The 24,284-nt window shown below is 54.2% G+C and overlaps 3 protein-coding genes and 1 long non-coding RNA gene across 7 annotated transcripts; 2 read left to right on the top strand and 2 right to left on the bottom strand.

Moving 5' to 3' along the window:
- The first annotated feature begins 110 nt into the window (after positions 1-110).
- On the top strand, positions 111-6,932 carry DQX1 (DEAQ-box RNA dependent ATPase 1). 4 transcript variants are annotated; one of them, XM_053200798.1, is made up of 11 exons: positions 111-482; positions 852-1,107; positions 1,354-1,547; positions 1,934-2,318; positions 2,653-2,886; positions 2,977-3,337; positions 3,440-3,631; positions 5,218-5,337; positions 5,510-5,700; positions 6,026-6,216; positions 6,460-6,932. In XM_053200798.1, exons 2-11 carry the CDS (start codon positions 871-873, stop codon positions 6,614-6,616), a joined length of 2,262 nt encoding a protein of 753 aa, XP_053056773.1. In that variant the 5' UTR covers positions 111-482; positions 852-870; the 3' UTR covers positions 6,617-6,932. The 4 variants fall into 4 exon arrangements, with proteins under 4 accessions (XP_053056773.1, XP_053056774.1, XP_053056775.1 ...); XM_027072133.2 differs by lacking the exon at positions 111-482 and having other exon boundaries at positions 505-1,107; positions 2,977-3,076; positions 3,179-3,337; XM_053200799.1 differs by lacking the exon at positions 852-1,107.
- On the bottom strand, positions 6,927-10,420 carry TLX2 (T cell leukemia homeobox 2). The gene is made up of 3 exons (XM_027072141.2): positions 9,603-10,420; positions 8,971-9,208; positions 6,927-8,825 (listed from the first exon to the last, which is right to left on the bottom strand). Exons 1-3 carry the CDS (start codon positions 10,000-10,002, stop codon positions 8,609-8,611), a joined length of 855 nt encoding a protein of 284 aa, XP_026927942.1. The 5' UTR covers positions 10,003-10,420; the 3' UTR covers positions 6,927-8,608.
- Positions 10,421-14,514: 4,094 nt separating this feature from the next.
- On the bottom strand, positions 14,515-15,985 carry LOC106988591 (uncharacterized). Its single transcript, XR_001432378.3, has 2 exons — positions 15,847-15,985; positions 14,515-15,637 (listed from the first exon to the last, which is right to left on the bottom strand). It is a non-coding gene; the product is annotated as an uncharacterized LOC106988591 (long non-coding RNA).
- On the top strand, positions 15,908-18,222 carry PCGF1 (polycomb group ring finger 1). The gene is made up of 9 exons (XM_015087054.3): positions 15,908-16,041; positions 16,469-16,574; positions 16,731-16,883; positions 17,055-17,126; positions 17,249-17,354; positions 17,538-17,571; positions 17,669-17,755; positions 17,891-17,971; positions 18,075-18,222. Exons 1-9 carry the CDS (start codon positions 15,949-15,951, stop codon positions 18,120-18,122), a joined length of 780 nt encoding a protein of 259 aa, XP_014942540.2. The 5' UTR covers positions 15,908-15,948; the 3' UTR covers positions 18,123-18,222.
- Positions 18,223-24,284: the final 6,062 nt, after the last annotated feature.

Below are 24,284 nucleotides of genomic sequence, written 5' to 3'. Positions count from 1 at the left end.
GAGCAGGTTCCTTTTTCCTTGGTTTGGGAAGAACATGGGTGAGAGCCTCCTTGTGGGTTTGTGGGAGGTGGTTGAAATCACCTCTTCGTGTCAAGAGATGAGTGATATTAAGGAAGTATAACTGAACGAAAGACCAGCAGCCACTGGACCCTAGCTTGGGTGTTCAGCTCAGCTTTGTGAAGAAACAGCTTGCAAAACTTCAAGTCCCAAGATGCCTTTCACTAACAAGTACAATATACATTGTAGAGTACACATGCTCAGTGTGGTGTCTGGAACCTGTTTTCCTTATAGGCTTCTGGCAGGTTAAATAAGGTGGAGCAAATGGCCCCACCCCAAAACCAGTCTAGGGTTCCCATTTAAGCCCAGCCCCAGGGTGGAGCCGGAATTTACCTTTGTACTTCACTCTGGTCTGGGTTGGTGGTGACTGGCTGGGTGGGTCCAGAACTGGCTGCCATCCTGACACGTCTCAGAGCTGCAAGCAGGTTTGAATCCAGGATCCTTGTGGCCCTGTCGCCGCACCCCCCACCCCCACCCCAATTCTTGTCCCCTTCTTCTTATTCTCTATCCTTTTCCTCTCGGAGCCTTCCCACAGGATACCACAGTTCCTGCTGCCCTGGAGGCCCCCTATGTTAGCCACAGGATTTTTACTACCTGACTACAGGTTAATAGTCCGCTTGTGATAGTACCTCACTTTCAGACTCTGGTCTCCGCGGTTTTGTAGCAGGCAAGAAATGCTGGGAAGGATGGACCCCAGTGCAGTATCACCTGAGGGTACAGGTTAGGGATCAAGGGTGGGAAGATGGTGTAACTCATTTCATACGAAGCCTTAATCACTGCCCTGCCTTCTGTAGGTACTGCCAGTCAGCCAACATGGCCTCTCAGCTTCTTGGGCTGGCAGAAGAGTCTGGCCCAAGCCCCAGGGAGTCTGAATTGGCTGTGAACCCCTTTGACGGGCTCCCATTCTCTTCCCGCTACTACGAGCTTCTTGAGCAGCGCCGGGCCTTACCCATCTGGGCTGCTCGCTTTATCTTCATGGAGCAATTGGAGAGTAGCCCCTCGGGAGTGGTGTTGGTGTCTGGAGAGCCTGGCTCTGGCAAGAGCACCCAGGTTGGGGGAGATTCTGGGAGTAGAAAAAGGGAGGGGCTAGAGAACTGGTCCTTCCACAGGCGAAGTGGGGGTTGGGCTGCATGGGGTTATTGGGGAGGTGGTCAAAGGGAGACCAGTTAGACTGACCCCAGGGTGGCTGGTGAAAGACCAGGGAACTCCCCAAATGAAAGTGGCCACAGCGCCCCAGCACTTCTGACTGAAGTCCTGCATCTTGCTGATTGGTTGTCCTTCCTGTCCCTACCCCAGATCCCTCAATGGTGCGCAGAGTTTGCATTGGCCAGGGGTTTCCAGGAAGGCCAAGTAACTGTCACTCAGCCCCACCCTCTGGCAGCCCTGAGCCTGGCCCTGCGGGTTGCCGATGAGATGGACCTAACCCTGGGTCATGAGGTTGGATACAGCATTCCCCAGGAAGACTGCACTGGGCCGGACACCCTGCTCAGGTGAGGCCTCTTGCAGGCCTGACCCAAATCTAATTCCCCTCACCCAGTAGAAACAAGCCCAGTCCTCTGACATCTCACCATACACTCCCTCAGCCCAGTTCACCCTTTAAATCATGCATGACACAATGCTGAATGAAGCCCTTAACCCCAGCCAAGGACCTCGGACACTCAACTTCACCCTCATCATGAGTCCCACTCTCCCAACTGGAGTACACCTTGTGAACAAAATGTCATCAGTGGGGTTGTGGGTCTCAATACAGGTTCATGGTCTTTTTCTGACCTTATAATCAAAAGCCTAGCCCCCTCCCCCAACAGGAAGTCACTCCCCTGGACTCCTGGAGCTGGTCACTGCCCACACTGACTCCTCCCACTGCCAATGTCAACAGGTTTTGCTGGGACAGGCTGCTTCTACAGGAGGTGGCCTCAACCCGGGGCACAGGAGCCTGGGGCCTGCTGGTGCTGGATGAGGCTCAGGAGCGGTCAGTGGCCTCGGATTTGCTCCAGGGGCTACTGCGAAATGCCAGCCTGGGAAACCTTCCAGGGGACTCAAGAGTGGTTGTGGTTACTGACCCTGCCCTTGAACCTAAGCTCCAAGCCTTCTGGGGCAATCCTCCTATTGTGCGTGTACCCAGAGGGCCTGGTGCGTGTCCCACTCCTGTATACAGGGACACTGTCCCTACTGATCGAGTGGAAGCTGCCTGCCAAGCTGTGATTGAATTGTGTACGAAGGAGACTCCAGGAGATGTGCTAGTATACCTGCCCAGTGAGGAGGTAAAAATGGGCTGCAGAAGGAGATTCACATGTATGCCGCCTTCCTTTCTGGGGGAGCAATGCTTGTTAGGAACATTGGAGTTATAGTATTTACTATGTTGGGGTCCTTAGGAAAAACTCAAGGACTTCAGGGTAAAGAGGTCTACCACCCCCTTCTTGAATCCATGTTAAGGCGGAGACTGTGGTTCAGTAAATTCCTGAAATTATAACACCCCCAACTTTATGAGTATGTGCATTTTTTCAGAGTGAAAGACCATAGCTTTCATCAGTTTTTCAAAAGGGTTTGTCACCCAAAAAGGTGAGAACTGCCTTAATGCCCCACCCTTCTCTTCAGGAAATTTTGCTGTGCTGTGAATCCTTGTCCAGGGAGGTGGGGCCCTTGGCTCTCAGAGGGCCTCCACCACGAGTGCTGCCCCTTCACCCAGGACATGGCCCAGCTGTTCAGGCTGCATACGAGGACATAGACTTGGGTGCCAGAAAGGTCGTGGTCACTCACTGGCTGGCTGACTTCTCCTTCTCCCTCCCTTCCATCCGACATGTCATTGACTCAGGACTGGAGCTTCGAAGTGTGAGTGAGAGAGATGAGGGGAATGAGGGGGCTAAAGATAGAAGTGGCCCACTCTGATCTGTCTTGGCCTTGGTTGGGGGGCGGTGACAGGTGTACAATCCTCAGATCCGAGCAGAATCCCAAGTGTTGAGACCAATCAGCAAATGTCAGGCAGAGGCAAGAAGACTCCGGGCAAGAGGGATCCTACCAGGTAAGAGTCTTTGCCCTTCTGAGATCAAACATGAAAAGTCACCACACACAAACTCTGAGAAATCTACGGTGGCCTTCTGTCCCAAATCTTTTCTCCCCTCAGGATCCTGCCTCTGCCTGTACCCTAAGTCCTTCCTAGAACTAGAGGCGCCCCCACTGCCCTCACCCAGGGTATGTGAGGAGAATCTGAGCCCCCTGGTGTTACTACTAAAGAGGAGACAGATTGCAGAGCCAGGGGAGTGTCACTTCCTGGACCGGCCTGGTGAGCACCCCTCCTGCCCAAGTCCTGCTGCCTGACCTCCAGGCTCTCCGGGCTCTCCAGGCTCTGAGACTTCCTGCCCTATAAGCCCTGTTTCCTCACCAGCTCCAGAAGCACTGATGCAGGCCCTAGAAGACTTAGACTATCTGGCAGCTCTGGATGATGATGGGAACCTGTCAGACCTGGGAGTCATCCTATCAGAGTTCCCCCTGCCCCCTGAGCTGGCCAAAGCCCTGCTGGCCTCCTGCGAGTTTGACTGTGTGGATGAGATGCTCACCCTGGCCGCCATGCTCACTGGTATAAATCACTTCTGTCTCTGGCTCTTGACACCATTTCAGTCCTTCCCAGCCCTTTCTGATGTTCTGGTGCTCCAAAGGCCAGCCCCATCTCCTATGCTTCCCTTACAGTGCCCAAAATCACAGCCTTAATCACTTATCCTTCTCCTGTCTCATTAGCCTTTTCCCAATGCTGGTTCTTGCCTCCAACATGCTTAAATCTCTCCTATTATTACTAGAGCTCCACACCCCTCTCCCTCCACACTCTACTCCCCAGCAGCTATACAGAATAACCTCTGTCCCAGTCTGCCTAGTGTGTTCCTGCCCACTGCATCCCAGCCTTAGGCCCGTAGCAACCCTGACAAGTCTCAGCTCAGCAGTGACCTCCCACCCCACCCCCCAGGCCGAATCCACTAAACACTTCTGAGCCCTTCCTTGCTCCTTATGACCTTCTGACACTTGAAAATGCCGACCACTCCCACCTTGAAACTGCCCGCTCCCTAAGCCTCTGTGACCTGCTTCTCTGGGTGTTCATCCTACTTCTCTGGTCATTCCCTTCATCTCTTCCTGGGCTCCTTGTCCTCTGCTTACCCATGGTAAATTAGACCTCCGAGTTCCATCCTTTCCCCTTTTGCCTTCTCATTCCTTGAACTCTCCGAGCAAGTTCATGCACACCCATGGTCTTTAGTGCCATCTTTACACTTAAAATTTCCAAACCTTGTATCTCCCTGCCAATATCATTCTTCTGAATCTTAGACTTATATATCCAACTCCTGATGGACATTTCTACCACAATTGTCCACAGTATCCCAGCCCAGAGCTGAACTCAAGCACTTGCTTAAACTGTTCCCTCACCACCACCACAAAAGCACGCCATCGCCTCTGCAGCTCTACTGCCATCATTCTAGACTAATATTTCTCCGGGTTCTTTCATTTTTATCTCCTAAATGTGTGTGTGTGTGTTTTAATTCATCTGTTTGTCTCCAAACTCACTATCGGTGCCAGTGTTAGATCCTCGTCCCCACTGAGACTGGATTCCTTTAGCCTCCTAACTTGTCAAGTGAACTTCTTCAAACACGTGGACTCCCTTACTTCAAAACTCTTCTCCAACAGCTACTCTTTACCTTCCAGATAGAATATAAACTCATCAGCACAGCACATCCAACCTCTCATGACCTGGCACATACCTGCCTCTCCAGCTTTATCTGCTGCCACTGTGCCACGCATGCCATTCTCTCTACCCTTACTAAGTGCTTGCAGTTCTCCAAACAGGCCACATTACTAACGTCTGTGCCTTGCCATGCCCGCAGTTCAGACTCTCTGCCCCTCTGCCACTGAGCTAATTCCTAACAAAACTTCAAACATTGGCCCACACACCTGTTGTGCTGATCAAGCTTGCTTATGTCTCCCCCTAGACTCTAAACTACTTGAGGGCAGAGACTCCTTCATTATTTACGTTCACTGTCTAATAAAGTTTATAGCACCTAGAAGTTATCGATGTCTTTTGAATACATTTCCCAAAATGGCATTTTATACCTTTTCACCCTTCCTTCTGTACTGCTATCCTCTCTCATTCCCCAAAATGACCTTCCTTGTTTCTGCCTCCAGCTGCCCCTGGGTTCACCCAGCCTCCACACTGTGCAGAAGAAGCTGCCTTGCGCCGAGCCCTGGAACACACAGATGGTGATCACAGTTCTTTGATCCAGGTGTACGAAGCCTTTATACAGAGTGAGTAGCCCACTCGGCATCTTCTTATAAAATCCCAGATTTTCCAAAGAGGGGAAGCAGTATGCAACCAGCTGGCAGATCTCTATGCCCAGGAGGAGGTGGCCCTTTGACCAAACTCTGGGTTCTCTTGGGGCTCTCTTTGTAGTTGTAGCTGTTCCCTTTCCTCTTTTAGGTGGAGCAGACAAAGCTTGGTGTCAGGCTCGGGGGCTAAACTGGGCAGCATTGTGCCAAGCCCGGAAACTTCGAGGTGAACTCCTAGAACTCATGCAACGAATTGAACTTCCCTTGTCCCAGCCAGCCTTTGGCTCTGAGCAGAATCGCAGAAACCTTCAGAAAGCACTGGTGTCAGGATACTTCCTTAAGGTTAGGGGAAAGAGTTGGGGTGAAGGTCATAAATGGAGCAGAAAGCAGAGGGATCAAAAATTGATATGCCGTCTCTGAAATTGGAGTCCAGATGATCATTCAAAGGATTTTTAAGAACCAGAAGAAATTTTTGAGGCATTGGAGTACAGGGGGCTATGGGAAATGCCATATGATAGGGACTCTAACACCTAGAGATGATGCTTTACTTTTAATACTCTCGCCACCCATCCTAATTCTTTCTCAACCCCCTTTTCTTTTTTCTGTTGTCTTCCTCTCCCCCCTGCCCCCACCACTCACTCCCTCACTATCTTTGCTTTTCAATGAGGTGGCCCGAGACACAGATGGGACTGGAAATTACCTGCTCCTAACACATAAGCATGTGGCCCAGCTCTCCCCATACTGCTGCTACCGAAGCCGCCGGGCTCCAGCCAGACCTCCGTTGTGGGTGCTTTACCACAATTTCTCCATTTCCAAAGACAACTGCCTTTCCATTGTTTCTGAGATTCAACCACAGATGTGAGTTCCCTGACACCCCTCCTACGTTGCCCATTCCCCTTCTAGGGGCCAAAATTATGGCTGGGGAGTTAGAGAGCCTTAAGGAGAGGAGGATATCTTAGTGGTTTGTAGTGACATATGATTTGAAGAGGCAGGGTTTGTGGACAGAATGGGAAGTTTAAGAATCTGTATTACAAAAAAAAAGAATCTGTATTACAAGAGAGGATACAGAAGTCATCTTCTGATTGTGACTCTCTCTGTCAGGCTGGTGGAATTGGCCCCTCCATACTTCCTTAGTAACTTGCCTCCCAGTGAGAGCAGAGACCTCTTGAACCAGCTGAGAGAAGAAATGGCAGATTCTTCAATAGAAAGTGAATCCCCCTCCACCCAAGAGTTTGGAGATGCCTGTGTCCTGCAGTGACTTGCCTACGGAATGGAACTGAGCTCATCTCAAGGCATTAGATCCCCCTCAGGCTAGCACTAAGGCAGCCAGCCAGATTTAGAAGGCCAAAGGTTAGGGTCAAACGTAAATCCTGGAATCTGAGACTCAAGAAGTGGTGGACCAAGAGTGGAGGGAATTGGGAAAGCCACAGTATACATAAGGTTGGACCCTTTCCTTAGCCTTCTTCTATTTATTGGAGAGTGACTGACATGTCACCGCCAAGCCCCCAACTTATGCCAATCCCATCTTTGTGTGCTTCATTTTGGCCTATAAAAGTTCTTTTTCTATGTGTCAAGTTTGAGTTTTGTTCTGCAGCAGCATACACAACATCCATGAGTTAGAGATGACACAGTATCATCCAACTCCCCCCACAATATCCTCTTGCCTGGTTCTCTCCCGTGGTCAAGACTTGGTGCTGTGACTGACCTAGCTGTCACTACCCTAGAACATGAGCAGTTTGACAACAGTTGGTCTCTGACCCTGCCCAAAGCTCACTTCCCTCTGTCTTACTGCTGCCTCTAGGGGAGGAAGAATGAGAGTGCTGTAAGAAATCAGACAAAAATCTTCCCTTTTCCACATACAACTTAGATCCTGCTCCTTCTTAAACCTCATGGCTGTTGCAACCATCCCCAAACTCTTAACTTTCCATCAATAAGCTTCCCAGCAGCCCCTGGCCCACTCACAAGCTAAAGTCTTTCTAACAACTTCAGGGACATCATGCTTTCCTTTCTTTCCAGCTGAGTGCTCATTCCCTTTTCTTCCTTTGAACTATTAACTTTGATATCCTCCATCACCTTGCACATTGTAAATGTGTTTGTAGAAATTGGCAGAAAGAAAGATTTAATCCTTACAACTCTGCTTTTTTCTCCTCAGAGTGTCCTCCCCTTGGAGAGTCTATCTGTTCTCATCATTCTATCTCCACGTCTGCGTAGATGTCAACCAACCTCCCCCAAAAGCACTTTTCCAGAATGAATTCTCTTTAGGTCTGGCATTTAGTTTTGCCTGCAGAGTTATCTTGCTCCAGTCTTTTCATTCCTCTTTATTATCCACAACACCATTGATCTCCTGGCCCTCTACATTTCCAACCTTGGAATTATCTTTGATTCTTCTCAGATATCCCTACTTATTTGCCAAATTCTGCTCACCCTAACTCCACAGGGCCCATTAATTTTATCCACTGCTCCCCCCTCTCCCCTCTCTGTCCCCATAGGACACCAGAGCCAGATTAGTGACTGTGTCTTTCATGGGGTGTATAAGCATCCGTCTTGCCTGCCGCCCAGGCACGTTGTGAGGCTCAAGGAGGAGGACGGAGTCAGCGGGTTGAACACACACGACAACATGAGGTTCAAAGTCAGGAAGGTATCCTTGGCGATTATTTTACAGTTGAAGAATGAGATGCCCAGTGTGGATAACCCTCTGGTTCCTGTCACAGTCAGACTCTCACCCTCCAGCACCTCCTCTGTTATACCACTGTCATTGGTGTCTTCTTTCCTTCCATCACACCTTTGGTACAGGCCCAGACAGTGCGTGCGAGCTGCTGCCTTCCCATCCCAGCACCACCTTGAGTTTGCCCTGTGGGTCCAGAACCCCAGCACTAACCCACCCTCGGAAGAATCCGTAGTCCTCAGGAGAGCAGCTCCCATTGGCCAGCCCTCCCCCTCCCCTCACCTCATTGGCTACCATACTGCAGGTCCCGCCTTCTCGGCTCCTCGGATTCCAGCTGGGGTGCAACCACAGTTGACTGGGAAATGGCGGGAAAGGCCACGTCTAAGCACGGTGCTACCGTGCAACGCTAGCCTGGGAGCCGGCAGTGGCCCAGGAGCCCTCGACGATAGCCTCAAAGCCAGCCCTTCCTCACAAGCTCCGCTACCACAGAGCCACGGCATGGTCAGCCGCGCGCTCCGTGGCCCTGAGCCCGGCGCTCCACACGGCGTCCGGAAAAGAGCGCTCGGCGGGTTGGGCAGGCGTCGCTCACACCACCGAGGCGAGCCCAGACACGGAAGCCACCTTGTTGTCCTCGGCCCAGGGCTGTAGGTTCTGCAGCGCAAAGAGCGACGAGTTGTGCAGGCAGAGTGGGTCGGGGGGCAGCGGCGGCCGCAGAGGCCGGGGTAGGGCGTCCTGCTGCAGGTGCAGGAGCAGCCGGCCCGCGCGGTGCCGCTCCGCCTCGCGTTCCTCCGCCGTCTGGCGCCTGTGAAAGTCGAGTCGCGGTGTCAGGCCAGCCCTCGCCCACCCCGCGCCTCATCGTCACCGCCGGGCCCGAGGTGCCTCACCCGCCCCGCGCCTCACCGCCACTTTGACGCCACCCGCCAGCCGTCGCGCGCCCCACGCCTCACCGCCACTTGGTGCGCCGGTTCTGGAACCAAGTCTTGACCTGTGCGTCGGTCATGCGCAGGGCCTTGGCCAGCGCTGCCCTCTCGGCCGAGGCCAAGTACTTCTGGCGCAGGAAGCGCCGCTCCAGCTCCAGCACCTGCGAACGGGAGAAGGACGTGCGCGGCTTCTTCCGCTTCGGAGGGGTCCGGTTTTGGTAGGGGTGGCCTATGCGGCGCGTCCCGGAGAAGGGCGAGAGTGCGGCTACAGGGAGGAAGAAAGAACAGGGCAAGGTTTTCAGGGCAGCCCTTCCAGGTGCCCCAGGCTCGGCCTCGCATCAGCAAAGGCCTCCAGACAAGAAAGGGCCTCGGAAGAAATGGCCCTCCCCCTCTGCTAAAGAAGAGACGGCCCCCGGAACTTCATCCTTCCCTCCCCTCAGTGTGGACTGTGGCCTGCAAAGGAGGGCGCGGGCATCGACGGCAGCTCCTACCCCATCGTCTCTCTTAAGCAGCGCGACCACGAGACACAAATTGGGGAAGGATCGCCTGGGTTGATCCGGGCGGGGAGCGTACGGGGAAGGTGAGTTGGAGCAGGACGATCAAAGATGAGGAAAGGGGGTCAGTGTGGGGCAAGACGCTGGAGGGTCGGGCAACCTCACCCGTGAGCCGGTCCTTGGCAAAGCGGCGGCCGCTGTCCATCCAAGGGAAGGTGAGTCCCGCTAGGCCCCCGGCTCCGCCCAAGCCAGAGGGTCCAGGCACCGCAGGGGCACCTCCCGCAGGCGGCGGCACCGGCAGCGGACGATGCGCCGGGACGCGGATCACGCCACCTGGGCCCATGCCGGAGCTGCCAGGTAGGGGGGCCAGCGATCCCGCGGGGCCGTAGCTTGAGGTTCCGTGAAATCCACCCGAGAACGCCACACTCTCCCCATGGCCCTGGCCCGACCGGCCGGGGCCTAGGCTGCTCCCGGGGGGTTCCGGGCAGCTCAGGATCTGGTCGATGCCAAAGCTGATTGGCTCGTGGTGCGGGAGGTTGTGCGAGGCCAGGACCGCCGGCTCCATGGGTCCGGGTCAAGGAGGACCGCAGGAGGTTTGGCGGTTGGGGAGGGCGCCCCAGGCAACTCTGGGAGCCCAGCCGCGGAGCGCTGGGGGCGACGGCCTCAGGGGCCCGCGGAGCTGGCCGCGGCGGGTCCCCGGGCCCCCCGGGAAATCTTCATGCCTGTGCACGGGGAGTAGCCGCGCCCGTGCCGGCCTCTGCCGGGCGTCGGCGCAGGGACTCGCATCCCGGGGGAGCGCGACCGGCGGGGGCCCCAGGAGTGCCCTTGCTGTCTCTGAAGCTCAGATGGACGCTAGGGTGCCGGGGCCTCTGCCCGAGTGCAGGGTGGAGAGGGTTGGCCGGCTGGGGCTGGGGCAGTGACTGACAGATCAGCACTGGGTGGGCAGTGGGGGCTGGGGGTAGGGCAGGGGCGGGGCCGGACCCGTTAAAGGGAAAGAGACGCCTGTTTGTGCGAAACACGGGGAAGAGTGGCGGGCGGGTATGGTGGGGGTAAGGGGGGAGGTGGCAAGGGTGTTAGGAACCAGGCTCAGCACGGGAGGGGCCAGAGCTTGGGCCGCTGCCCGCTGAGTCAGCCGAGATGCGCACAGCAACTCCATCCTCACCGGCCTCCGCCTTGGGCCTCCTGGGCCTCACCGGCTTCCTCGCAGGTGCCTCCTCCCACAGCCCCCACTCTTCGTCTCGCGATGGGTCCTGCCTGCCAACTCCCGGATTCGTTGTGGCCCCCGCCTAAGTGCCCTCGAAGACCAAATCTCGTTGTGGCTTCCTGGCTGCGATGGGAAGCGGTTGGGGAACAGCGCCGACGAGTTGGAGGCCCGGGAAGAGGACAGGTGTGGGAAGGGAGTGGCAGGGTGCGTCTGGGGGGCTAGGGCGGGCAACAACCACTCTGGGCCAGCTATCCTGGTGCACCTCCCGGCCTCTCCCATAGGGCCCCTACCTCCTTTCGGGAGCGCCAGCAATTGGTGCCCTGTGTTTCTTAGAATTTCGATTTTCTGAAATCGATGTAGAGCGGACCATTGGCCCAAGCCGGGCCAACTCCGGCCGGTGAGAGCTTGGGGCTGGCGTTCCGCCCCCGACAGGGGACCACCAATGCGGGACTCTGCCCCTCCACTAGGCGCCTAGGAAGTCTATTCTCACACACTTCTCCCCTCCCTCCTCAAAGTCAGGAGGACAAAATCGCCACAGGCGACACATGAGTCCTCACCGAAGCCTTCGGGGGGGATCAGCCGCCTCATTTCCCACAGACGCTACACCCCACCCAAGCCCTAGAAACTGTGCCTGGAGTGTGTCAGAGAAGGGAGGTGGGGGAAAAACTGAAGACGCTTGGTGACCTTATGACCTCTGGCCGCGGACCCAAGAGCTGGGAGTGTGTGAACTCTGCGTCCTTCCCGGGATGGGACCCGGGCCCGGCGGGCCCCCGCGTCGTAGACCCGCCCCCGCCGCCGCCCGGCCCGGTGCAGGCCGCCATAATCGGGTTAGCTGGGTCGGAATTACATTACCTTCCCCGGCCCGCCCCGGCCCCGGGGGGGCCCTGGCGCCTCCGAGCCGGTGAGACTGGGCGCAAGGAGGGGGGTGTTCCTACCATTCTGCGGCGGGTGGGCACCGATGAGCCGCTTGGTCTGCCTTGGACACGTGGTGGCCAAAGGACCCCGCCCTGCTGTGCCAGCCCTAGCCCCTAGACTCCAGCCCACTCTGGATGCTCCACTCCAGGCTCCAGGCTGCCGGTTACCCGTATAAGCCGAAATGCCTTCTAAGTCTAGTAAACGGGCTTCCCTGAGAGCACGGATCTTTCAGTTGATTCTCCAGGATCTCCTGGTAAAAGACTCTGCCCCTCCTTTCTCCCTAGCAGATGGGCTGCAGCCCAGTGCCTGAGGCAGGATGAGGGGTCTTTTCTCTCCAGGGAATTAGGAATGATATTTGGGCATCTGGGCAGGAAGATAAAGAAGAGAAAAAAGGGAGTGGATTTTCCCCCACTAAAGCCACCAGGCCCTGGTGTTCTCAGAAGCCTCAATCTGAAGGGAGTGGACCATGGCGGGAGGCAGGCAGTTGGCATTAATAATATGTAACATCCTCCCCCAATTTCTTGTCTACTTCCACTGTGCAGTTTCTTCAGTCCTTTCCCCACCCTGCCAACAGCCCTTCTGAAAGGTGGGCAGAGGATCCTGCCAATTTGGCCGCTGTGTTGTTATCTTAGTGGAAAAGACAGCCATTATCACCTCCCCTAGCACCCTTTGTCAGCAGTAGAGAGATGGGGCAACTAGGGAGTATGAAAGTTCTGCTGTCCAGGGAAAACCACCGAGACAGCTTGGGCTGGATCCCCTGAACGAAAACAGAGAGCCTAGGGAGCCAGCAAAGTAAATAAAGACTCTGAGAGGAACTGGCCTGCAGGTTAGGAATCTGGCAGTCCCTTTACCCACTCTACGGGGTGGGCCTCTGAGGAAAGGGTGGGCACTAATGTGTCTACAATCAAGCTGAATAAATCCTTCTTGAATGAATCAATCAGAGAGGAAGAGGCAACATCGTGCAGAACTGTATACCTGCTGACTGTTCATCCTGCCTTTTGAGGTCAGCACAGATGGCACTGCCTCCCAGAGATGGCCCAACCGAGTCTTGGGCAGGGGAATGGTCACCAACCCAGTAATATATACATATCTTCTGGGGAGTTACAAAAAAAAAAAATTACTGCCTCACTTCACAAACAATGGGTATCCAATTCTGTCAGCCACAGTCCTAGGAATTTCTCTGCTTGCCTCCACCTCTCTGATCCCAATTCTCTGGGAAAAGTGGTTCCTTTGAGTTTATATCTAGGATGGAGGCCCTGAGGTCAGAACTCCCACCTCCCATACACACTGCTTTGCATCCATCTCCCCATGTCCTACATGCATGCAGGTGGTCCCTAATTCTTCAAGTTGTCAGGCCTTTAAGCTTGCAGCTTCACAGGAAGAGGCACATTCTCAGCCTGTGCCTTTCCTTCCTTTCTGCTTTTTGTGCAGTGTCTTTCCCAGGAGATGGTCCCCACTCCTGTATCATCATTTCTGTCATTAGCTTAGTCCTTCCTACCCCCTGCTGTCTTAGGTCTCTTTTATCTGTACAAGAGAGATTTTTATCTCCAAGAGAGATTCTGTTTTTCTTTTCCCTTGTCCACCCCACCACATACCCACTGCATCCACTTCCTCACCATTTCTTTTTAAAAATTTTTTTACTTATTTTAAAACTAATCTGTGTGCTCAACGTGGGGCCCGAACTTACAACCCCAATATCAAGAGTCACATGTTCTACCATCAACTGACCCAGCCAGGCACCCCCTCATCATTTATTCTTTTAACTCATCACAACCTGGTTTCACTCCACTCTTTTTCAAAGAGCTCCTATGTCCATATTGAGGACTTCTCTGACATGTTTTACTCTCTGGCTCACCAACTGTTTCTTGAAATGTCCCTTTTGGTTTATGTAATATTTTCTTAGTCTACTTCTCTAGATTTTCATAATCAATGCTTATGTTTTTTCTCCACTGACTTTGGTTTTTCCACTGAAGACTGGGCATTCTCAGATCTCTGACTTCAGCTTTCCCTCTCTCTACATCTGCTCAGGTTTCACCCATTCTAACAGTCCCACCTATTATATCCACCCAGAAAACTCAGAGATCTCCATCCTTGGCTCTGACACTTGTTGTGTTCCAGCCTTTCTGTCCTAACCTTCTGGCCAGTTCTGCTTGCCTTTGCTGCAGCCACCTTAAAGTCCACCAGGCTGGGGGACATGCTCCCCTTGCAAGCTCCCCGCTCACTCCCTCCTATAATGCTTTCTTTTGAAATATTTCAGATACAGCCCTTCCTCTCCATTTCCACTGATAAAACCCTAATCTAGGCCATCATCACCACCACCTATATCCATTCATTTGTTAATCTAGAAAATTTTGATTGAACACCTACCATGCACCAGACACTGGAGATATAGCTGCAGACATAACAGAAAAAAAAAAAAAAAATCCTGCCACAACAAAGCTTATGTTCTAATGGGGGAGGCAGGTAAAACAAAAGACAATATATATTGAATAACAATAAATGCTAAGAAGAAGTAGAAAAAAAGCAAAGAAAGGGGAGGAGTGAAAGGGTGGGGGTTGTGATTTATCTAAAGTGATCACAGAAGGCCTCACAGAGTAAAGACCTGGAAGAAAGGAGCCATTTGGACATCTGAGCATTTCAAGTTGGGGATAATGCAAGTATATCTTGGTGTTATCTGTGCAACAAACAGTGAGGGGTCCAGCATGGCTGGAGAGACTGAGTGATTTGGAGAGACCATGCAAAGCCTTGAAGGATTGTAAGGACTTGGGCTTTTATTCTGAAAAAGAAAGCTATTGGAATTTTAAGGAAAAGACACCTGATTTTTTAGTTTTATTTTTAACAGGTTTCTTAGGGTAAAAGTAACATACAATAAACTGCACATATTTAAAGTGTACAAAAGTGTATGTATACACACATGAAACCACCACAGATAATAAACATATCCATCAACTCAAAAACTTAACTTCTATCCTTTTTTATTCATATGGAAACGTGGAAGCAAGGAAAGCAGGCAAGAAGCCACTGCAATCAATCATCCAGAGGACAGATGATGGTATCTTGGACCAGGGAGGTAAGCAGTGGACGTAGTGAGAAGGGGTTAATTAAAAAATCACTAATCTCATCACTTTTTGCTGCTTTATCCACTCCAATTTACTAGAAGATAAATGAGCAAAATATTTCTTTCATAGAATAATTCCCTCCCTTCAAAAAAAAAGGTCTGCTAGCTCCCTATTGCCCTCAGGCTAAAGTCCCAGCTCCATTAGGCCCTGTTTCTATCACTACTCCCACATCCACACCTCTGCCTCTTTCCTATCCCTCTCCCTGGTCAATCCCTTCGAATCTGCCTTTCTTTTCCATTTCCACCACACTTCTTATCCAGGCACCCCACCCCCATTCTCTGAACTGTGACCACCCAAAGTCCCACTTCTTTCAGAAAGCCTTTGGTGGTCTCCATTGGGGTCTCTCCCTTGATTCTCCAACTGCACTTGACGCTAATACTTCACAGTAAACTTATCCTTGGTTTTTAATCCCACTGGAAGTACCTAAGGATGGCAGTGCACACGGTCTAGAGCTCCTGCGTCCTCTCCAAGCACGGGACTGGGCCTATGCTACTGCAGGCGCTCGCTGCTTCAGCGTGTCTATGTGCGGTAGTGTCCTAGTCCTCCTCCCCTCCTCCTTCGGCATCTGCTCTGCATTAGTCTGTCCCAGGCCTCCGCAGGCGCCGATGATTGAATCATCATCATTAACCAGGGTCTGCCCCCCCCCCCACTCGCCGCCACCACAAGCCCCGGCGGCAGGGGAGGATGGCGGGGGGGGCGGGGGACAGAATAAGATCACTACCAAGTCCCTGGGGGTCCCTCCCTCCCCGCCACCCTCTCCGCCACCCTCTCCGCAAAGCCCCGAGAAAATCCCGCCGGGAGCCGGGAGAAGGCCTGCCATCCAGATGAAGCTCCGTAACGCGTACGCGTCAGCCGACGAGGGCGACTTTATGAGGAGAGGACCCGGGAGGGGCTTCTTTAGCGGGGTCGTGGTCACAGGAGATAGACGACCCTAAGCGGCGGCTGGCAGAGACCGCCGGGCCCTTTGGGGTAGAAGGGGATAGTCTTTTCAGGCTCCAAAAGTTAGTCCCGCGGTCGAGTAGGGTCTATTATGATGATTACTACAAGAGGTCAATGAGATAGGACCCCCTCCCCACGCCCCCCCACTCCCTAATTACGGATTGAGGAGGGGGAGGGGCCAGTGAGGCTCAGGTGAGCACACGGGGAGAAAGGGACATGGGCGGGGCCTTACAGAGGGTCAACGAATCCGAAAAGACCTAAGCCCTCGTTGCTGGGCGACAAGTCCCGCCCCGCAGGCGGCACCGGAAGTGGCAGGCCGGGATCAGCCTTTAAGATGGCGTCTCCTCAGGGGGGCCAGATTGCGATCGCGATGAGGCTTCGGAACCAGCTCCAGTCAGTGTACAAGATGGACCCGCTACGGAACGAGGTGCAGGGGCGGCGGGGTTACTGCTGTGGTCGGCTAGCGGTGCGAACTGGGGCCGGCTAGAGGACGGGCGGTGGCTGGCCCGGCGCCCAGTGCGCCTGCGCAGAGACAGGGTGCCCAATGCGCCTGCGCGATTGCGATCGGGTTGCCAAACTCCGAGCTAGGACGCTTGCGCATTGTGCCGCCCACGTCGTGTAGTCTCCCCTGGGAAAGGAAGGTCGGGCGAGTCCACGGGAAGGGAGCCCCCGCTGTGCGCGGAGCCCCCTGCTGGGCGGAGGGGGAGTGTCAGCTCCCGGGAGCTAATCCCTTGCGGATCGTGCAGGGTGCGAGGCTTGGCCTTGGAGTGTGATGAAAGAGGCATTTTCGCAGCTGGGAAGGCGTATGATTTGGCGTTGGAGGGAATGGTTGGTGACGGGCGGTGTGTCCGCAGGAGGAGGTCCGAGTAAAGATCAAAGACCTGAATGAACACATCGTCTGCTGTCTGTGCGCCGGCTACTTCGTGGATGCCACCACCATCACAGAGTGTCTTCATACTTGTGAGTGCCCTGGACTCTGTCTGGTCCTTCAGGCCCTAGTCTCCACCAAGCTAGTTGCCAGGCTTTTGGCCCCCTGCCCCAACCACCCAGACACCCCACCCAGCCCGTGAATCCCATTCCCAGAGAGGCTAAGAGTCTGCTTTTTCCTTCCTGCAGTCTGCAAGAGTTGTATTGTGAAGTATCTCCAAACCAGTAAGTACTGCCCCATGTGCAACATCAAGATCCACGAGACACAGCCACTGCTCAACCTCAAACTGGACCGGGTCATGCAGGACATCGTGTACAAGCTAGTGCCTGGCTTACAAGACAGTGAGTGACCAACCTCACTTTGAGGGGTCTCTGGAGGACTGATGCTGGGTGGCAGCTTGAGATGACAAAGGCTTTGGTGGGAATCATGTAGGTAAAGAGGTTGACAGCCGGAGAGGGACAAAGTATGAGGGAGGGCTAATATTTACTTCCCACATCCCCCCTCCCTTCTAGGTGAAGAGAAACGGATTCGAGAATTCTACCAGTCCCGAGGCTTGGACCGGGTCACCCAGCCCAGTGGGGAAGGTATGTCCCTTGGCAGCAGGAGGGTAAGGTAAACCCCCCAGAGCATTTCTCCTGCCCAGTTTTTCTCTCTGGGGAAAAAGGAGTATGGAATCTGTGCCACTCTCCTCACTACTCTTTCTTAGAGCCAGCCCTGAGCAACCTCGGCCTCCCTTTCAGCAGCTTCGACCACTCTAAAGCCCACTACTATCGATATGATGAGCAGCTGAGTCTATGCCTGGAGCGCCTGAGGTAAGGGTCAGGTCATGAATTGTCTGATGTGACAATGTCAGTGACCCAAAACCTGGGAGGGGCTTGGTGAGAGGGTAAGCAGTGAGGGGGAGTATCTCTTCCCTTGAAGAGAGTATACCATGGCTCTTGGTGAGGGACAGGGGGAAAGATAGGGCTCCTAACCTGTGTCTGTTTCCCTCCTAGTTCTGGGAAGGACAAGAATAAAAGCATCCTGCAGGTGAGAGGGGCTGAGGGGAGGGCCTCTCTGAGGACTCACCTCCCCATTGCCCCTCCCTCACACACCTTGTCCTCTTGCCTTCCCTCCCTATCCCCAGAACAAATATGTTCGATGTTCTGTTAGAGCTGAAGTTCGTCATCTCCGAAGGGTCCTATGTCACCGCTTAATGCTAAATCCCCAGCATGTGAGTATTCCCACAGCCAGTGTTTGGGGGAAAGGGAGGAGCTCAAAGGGAGTTCACAGAGTCTGTAGTGGACCAGGGCAGTTCTTGACCTGCATGAGAGAGGGGTTTCTGAAACTGTCCCCATCTCCCTCCTAGGTACAGCTCCTTTTTGACAATGAAGTTCTCCCAGATCACATGACCATGAAGCAGATATGGCTCTCCCGCTGGTTCGGCAAGGTGAGCCAGGGCCGAGGCAGTCCTCAGGGCAGGGATGTGCTGAGGGGGCCTTTTGAGTAAGAATGCTCCCACCGACTGCTTCTTCTGCTTGTTTTCTCCTTAGCCATCCCCTTTGCTTTTACAATACAGTGTGAAAGAGAAGAGGAGGTAGGGGCCAAGCCCCCACCACATCCCTGTCCCTTTCCCTCCCCAGATATTTATGTGAAATTAACTGCGGCTTTATTTTTTGAAATAAAAACTTTAAAAAAGCATCTTTTCTCTTCCTTCCACCTATGCGTGCTTTGTTCTGTGTCCTGCTTCCCTTAGAAGTCCTCTGAGTTTCATCATGAAAGAGGGCCTCTCTCTGTCCCTTGCCCCTCAGTGAATTGCCAAAGGAGAAGGGTAGAGGACTCTATACATGTAAAATTCAGAAGGTGAGCTAAGTGGAACCAGGCTACCCATACCAGCTCTTGTGTGGGGTGTGTGTGTGTGTGCGCGTGTGTGTGTAGGTAGGGAAGGCTTTCTGGAGGGGAGCTGTCGCTCTACTTGAGTGTTGCAGCATATGCTACAAACTTGAGTGGAGGTGTCTTGATTCAAGAGTAGGGCTAGGGTTGGACAGTGGCCACTGAAGGACTGAAGAAGAGTGCTATTTTAAAGGAAAAAATCAAAGAATTGCACTATGGAAGGAATCGAAAAAAAAAAAAAAACTGCGGGGTGGGACACAGGGAGAACAAGGGTGTTGAGTTGGAGACATGGTTGTCCTTCAGGTACCCGGACTAGGTGAAGCAAGGATGAGGAGAGGGAACTAGTGTCCAGCAGAGCAAAGGCAGCTTCAAGTAACAAGAGGGAAGCAGCAAGGCTGTTAACTCCCTTGATTAATTCAGCAAACATCCCTTTTTTATAGGAGCCCAGCCATGAGCCTTAGGCTCTGGAAACAAACTTAGCTAGTCTTCCTGTTCTATGACCTCTTAGTGGGGTAGTCAGAAACTTGCCTGACTGGGCCAATAACAGATGGAGGAGAAAGCAAGTTCCTGAAGGAAGCTAACAGGCTGTGGCTGAATCTGGGACAAGTGGGAGGGAGCAAGCAGCATAAATTGTGGCCAGAACTCAAGTTGAAACCTAAATCTTACACGGGCCTAAGTCTGACTCCCATGAGTTCAAAGGGGTCATTGTGCCTAGCTGGTGAGGGCTGAAGGCACGGAGCTCCCAGGGATAGAGATGAGGTGGCAGAAGACTTGGGAGGAGGTGTACAGTGAAGGAGGTCTGAACTGGCTGAGAGAGCCTGAGACTGGAGCGGGGGTTAAAGGGACTGGGCATAGCAACCAGTGCACGGTGGACCTGGGCTTCCCTCCACACAGATGAAACTTGTAGACCATGAGAAAAGCACAATGTGGGGAGGCTGCAGAAAGCAAGAGCCCTCAGGTGTGAGAGGCAGGCAACAAGCAAGAGGGTGGGGACATTGCAGAACAACCACCCTGACAGAATCTCCAAGATTCCCCATGCCTCCCATGTTTCGAGCTGCATGCCTGGAATGCTTGTCCCCCTATGCCCATACTCAGCTGTCTTTTCAAGGTCCAAGTGTCACTTCCTCCAGAAAACCCTCTCTCTGCCAGGACCCGGGGTTTTCCATTCCTTTGCATCAGCCTCTACACCAACATACATTTAGGGATTTGGGATTCATTATATCTATCTAAGGGCTCCCCCCGTCTCTTCCGGGGACTCCATGCCCACTCAAGCAGCCACACTGAGGCTGTTCTCAAAGAGTTTGTCGGTGAAAGGGCATTTTCTTTTCTTTTTTTTTAATGTTTATTTTGAGAGACAGAGTGTGCTTGCAAAACAGGAGGAGGGGCAGAGAGAGGTAGAGAGAATCCCAAGCAGGCTCTGGGCTGACAGCAAGGAGCCACAAGTGGGGCTTCATCTCACTGACTATGGGATCTTGGCCTGAGCCTAAATCAAGAGTCGGAGGCTAAACCAACTGAGCCACCCCTGAAAGGGCATTTTCAAGGAATGACTCACTAGGGAGAGGTTTGGACTTGGGGGGAAGGAGGTAGAAACGTTCCTGGGGACTTTTCAGGTCCTAAGTGGCTGCAGGAGGAGTTGGGGAGTAGCTTGGGGCTTGGCAGGAGCTTGGCGTCAAAAAGGCCCAGTCAGAAGATAAGGCTGACTTAGGGACCAAGCCTCAGGATGAGGCTTTTGACAAGGCATGGTTTGAGGCCAAGGAGCAGTAGAAGGTGCTCAGGACAGGATCTGGGATGGCGGCCCAGTGGCGGCCTCGCCAGGGGCCCAGCAGAACCTTCTTTTTGTCTGTCAGCGGTGGTGGCAGAGGCAGCTGTGGTGAGTCTCCCGAGGTGGCTGATGCAGGCCTGCTGCGGGCTCTGCGCCACACAGACCCTGTGCCCCTCAGGTCACGATCTGCGCCACGGGGTGAGGGGTGGGGGTGCAGAATCAAGCCCAGGGTTCTCTTGGGCTGCGCGACCCAGAACGAGCTCCTTGTCTTCAAAGAGGCGGCCGCAGGGCAGTCCCAGTGCGCAGCCGGCCCACTCCCGGGCGCCCTTGACCTCGCTGTGCTTCCGGTGGTGGGAGGGAGCGGGGGCATCGGTACTCACCGGCAGGGCCCAGCCTGCCATTGCCCCTGCCGCTTCCGTTTCCGCGGTCCACTCTCACCTGGGGGAAGGGAGCACCGAGCTTTGCGCCCGCCCTTGGCACAGGAGAGAACAGGTCCCTCTTAGCCCGGGCAGTCTGTCCCCGGCCCGGGGTGGGCGGGAAAGGAGGGAAAAGGTATTTCACTGGTAATGGAGCACACTTCTCGGTGTGCGTGTGTGTGTGTGTGTGTGTGTGTGTGTCCCGCCGCTCCCCCAGCTCGGCTCGCACGCCCCCAGAGCTCTTTATGAGCCGGCGGAAAGGGCCAGAAAGGGCTCACGGACCCAAGCAAGGCCCTAGAAGAAACGAAACTAAAGTGGAAGTGTCCGAGTCGGTTCATTCAACAACGTTTTCTGAAAGAGAAAACAACCCTTGAAGTGTGCGAGACGGACTGCCGCTCCGCCCCTCGCCCCTCGGCCGCGAGTTTCCTCCCTCAACGCCCAGCCCCCTCTCACTAACGGACTTCCCTAAGGGTGGAAAGGGGCGGGCAGGCACCTCTCCGGGACTGGCCCTCATCCGTCCACTGCCCTGAGGGGGTTGTTCGGAGGATCCCCAATCACAGGATTCAAAGGAGTGCGTGGAGAGGGAAATTCGGAGACTAAAGGTTGTTTATTGAACAACTAAGATTGTGCCAAGAGAGGCAACAATCTGGGGGGTGGAGGGCTGGGTAAAGGAACCCGCTAGATGGGAGGCTGAGATGGGCAATGTGGGTGAGAGGTGCAGTGTCACGGAATGAGAGATAAGGTAGGGACGACGAGGAAAGGGAAATCTGAAAAGAGATGATGCGCAGAGGTGTGAGAAAGCATCCTTAAAGGAGAATGGAGGCTCCTTCCCCAGGGAGTGAAAGTCGGAATGTGGGGATCTCTACAAGGAGGAGGAGCAGAGGACCCCAAATGTCTGAAAGGACAATAAGGGGAATCCGTGGAGGTGGGAGACATGAGGGGTTGCTGGAGAATGCTGAGAAAGGAAGACTATCAGAACGGGGGGGGGGGGGGGGCGGGGTTGGAGGGGGGCTGCGGAAAGGTGCCTGTCTGTGGATCACTCTGTGAAGGTCCAGGACAGGAAGGGTTGGGCCTTGGGGGTGGAGGGTATATGGGGGGTGAAGGCTACAAGACAACTGATGCAGCACCCCCTTCCCATCCAGCCCAGAACCCAAGTTTAATCTCTTAATCTCCCTCATTAATCATTCACCCTCCTCCTACCCTCCCCCCAACATGGGGATCGGGTTTCTCCCCAGCTCAGGTTCCAGAGGCATTGCTGGAGAAGTCCCCTCCTGTGCCCCCCCCCACCCACCCCCCCCCCACCCACCCCCCCCCTCCCCGTCTGGACTAGTCCCTGGCCGCTGGGACAGCCTTAAGGCTCTGCTGTCAGCGGCCTCCTCCCTTTACTAGTCTCGCCTTCTCTTTCATCCCCCAAATGGGGACCTCCTAACCCCGCTGTCATCGAACCCCATTACCTGAGCCTGGTTGCAGTTTGCAGGGGGGGTAGATAGGTGGGAGGGATGGAAAGGGCAAATGCCCTTCAGGAGAGAGGGCACTCCTCACAAACATACCAGTAATTGAGAGCAGAGGAAGAGATGACATAAAAGCTACACAGAGGAGGGCTGTAGTGTCTGTTTGGTGACAGGCATGGGACATGAGCTAGGCAGTTCCTGCAGCTTCCTGGGACCCTCTTTAAAAGCAGATTAAGTCTGGGCCACCTGGGTGGCTCAGTTAAGTGTCAGACTTCAGCTCAGGTCATGATCTCACAGTTTGTGAGTTCGAGCCCCATGTCAGGCTCTGTGCTGACAGCTCAGAGCCTGGAGCCTGCTTTGGATTCTGTGTCTCCCTCTCTCTCTGCCCCTCCCCTTTTCATGTCTGTCTCTCTGTCTCTCAAAAATAAATAAACATAAAAAAATAAATAAAAGCAGATTAAGTCAAACCACCAGCATGGTTCAGAGGACGGGGCCTCCAGCCATGAGGTTCTCTCTTGGCCTCCCTCCGCCTCCTACCATTAATAACCAATTAACAAGATCCTGAGGCATCTCACTGTTCTGCTGTGGCCTAGCTCTGTTCTTAGACCAATCAGTGGGCCATTGGGCTGTGTTGCTCAGGCTGCCATGAGGGTACTATGCCAGTCTGGGGGATGGGAGGGGTCACTGGAGGGAACTCATTACCAAGAAGACCCTGTGTTTCTCCATCTTTGGGAGGCCAGGTTAGTGCCTCCGGCCAGGTGAGGGTTCCTCACCCCCATTATCTTTGGCCCAGGGGCCTTAGGTCTCTCAAGCTCTGTTTAGGGCACCTCAACGGCAGGCTCCACTTGCCCCAGGGAATAGGCACAGAGGATCTTCGCACAAATGGTGGGAGGTGCAGAGGTCTACAGAGAAGGTGACATAATGGACACCCCAGGAGGGACTTCTTGGCACTGTGGGAAGAAACTTGAAGAATCCCATAGAAGCAAGTTCCTCAGGAACGGTGAGCTCCTCAGGAGTGGTGGGGCTTCTCTGCCTCTGGGCTGTGAATCCCCTTGCCTTGTTGGGCCTCCACTGGTGGAGCAACCACTGTTCCAGAGCTGCCTTCTTCCTACAAAGGACAGCTGTAGGGCGCTCACTCAGGTGTGAGCCCAGGACTGGAATAGGTGTGGGAGAAAAGAAAGAAAGGACACAAATAAAATAGGAATGAATATCCCAGACCTTAGGGTTTGTCCCTGAGCTGCCAGGGGTTTCTGTCCCAGGATCTGGTTGGGTCCATGAAGTCTGACCTGCAAGTCACTTTTCTATGGGGACTGACCAGTGGCCCTTTCCATTGCTGCTCTACAGGGTGGTTTCTGGGCTTTGGAGGCTGGGGAACCCCTATTTGAACCACAGGAGCTTAATACGGAGGCAAAGACAGATCGACTGATAGGCCTCGGCAGAGGCCAGTCTTCCCTGGCCAAGACCCCTGGGTGGGGGCAGTAGCTATAGCTCCGGATTTGCTGTGTCTTCTTTCCCGAAGCCCCGGTCTATTCCACTTCTCCATGTGCTTTGACTTTCTCAGGGCCTCTAAGCCCGGGTCCAGCCAGAGAGCTGGTGGATCCACTCACCTGTTTTTGCTTCCGCATCGCATCCCCATTATTCCCGGTTGCAGAAATTCCGCCAGGCCAGGTCCTTCCAAGTCTTGAGTTCCCCCAGGCCCCTCGCGCCACTCTAATAACTTCCAGCCGCCGGGACCTCTTCAAGAGGGTTCTGCAGGGGTGGGGCGCGGACGAGGGGGCTAGGTCAGGAGACCAAGATCCTTTTTAGGAGGGATCAGAGATCCTAGAACGGTCAGGTCTGATCTCCCTCCTCGGAATTCTGCAAATCCCATCCGTTGGGGCAAGGGGAAGCAATTTATTGCCGACTAGTTTATGAGCCAGAGCAGCGGCTAGGCGGGGAGTCGATGGTACACAGAATCTGCGGGCCGTCCAGGAAGGGTCCAGTCAGAGCGTGTACGGGGCCATGCCCTGCCGCGCGGAACAGCTCGGCGGCCGGGTATGGCAGGTTGTTCCTGGTCTGCTCTCCGCGCCTCCCCACCCTGTTAGAAATACAGCTGCGGGGACATCTACCAGCTCCAGACCCACCGCGGCCACGGGATGGGGGTTGGGGGCGCAGGAGGAGGGGCACAAGGGGCTTGGGCCCAGCGCGGGGGGCGGGTCCGAAGCTGGGGGCCCAGATAGGGAGCCGCGGTCTGGGGCCCAG

Source organism: Acinonyx jubatus, chromosome A3 (genome assembly GCF_027475565.1).
Source record: "Acinonyx jubatus isolate Ajub_Pintada_27869175 chromosome A3, VMU_Ajub_asm_v1.0, whole genome shotgun sequence".
Classification (NCBI taxonomy): Eukaryota; Metazoa; Chordata; class Mammalia; order Carnivora; family Felidae; genus Acinonyx; species Acinonyx jubatus.
This window is presented reverse-complemented; position numbering and strand designations above follow the sequence as displayed.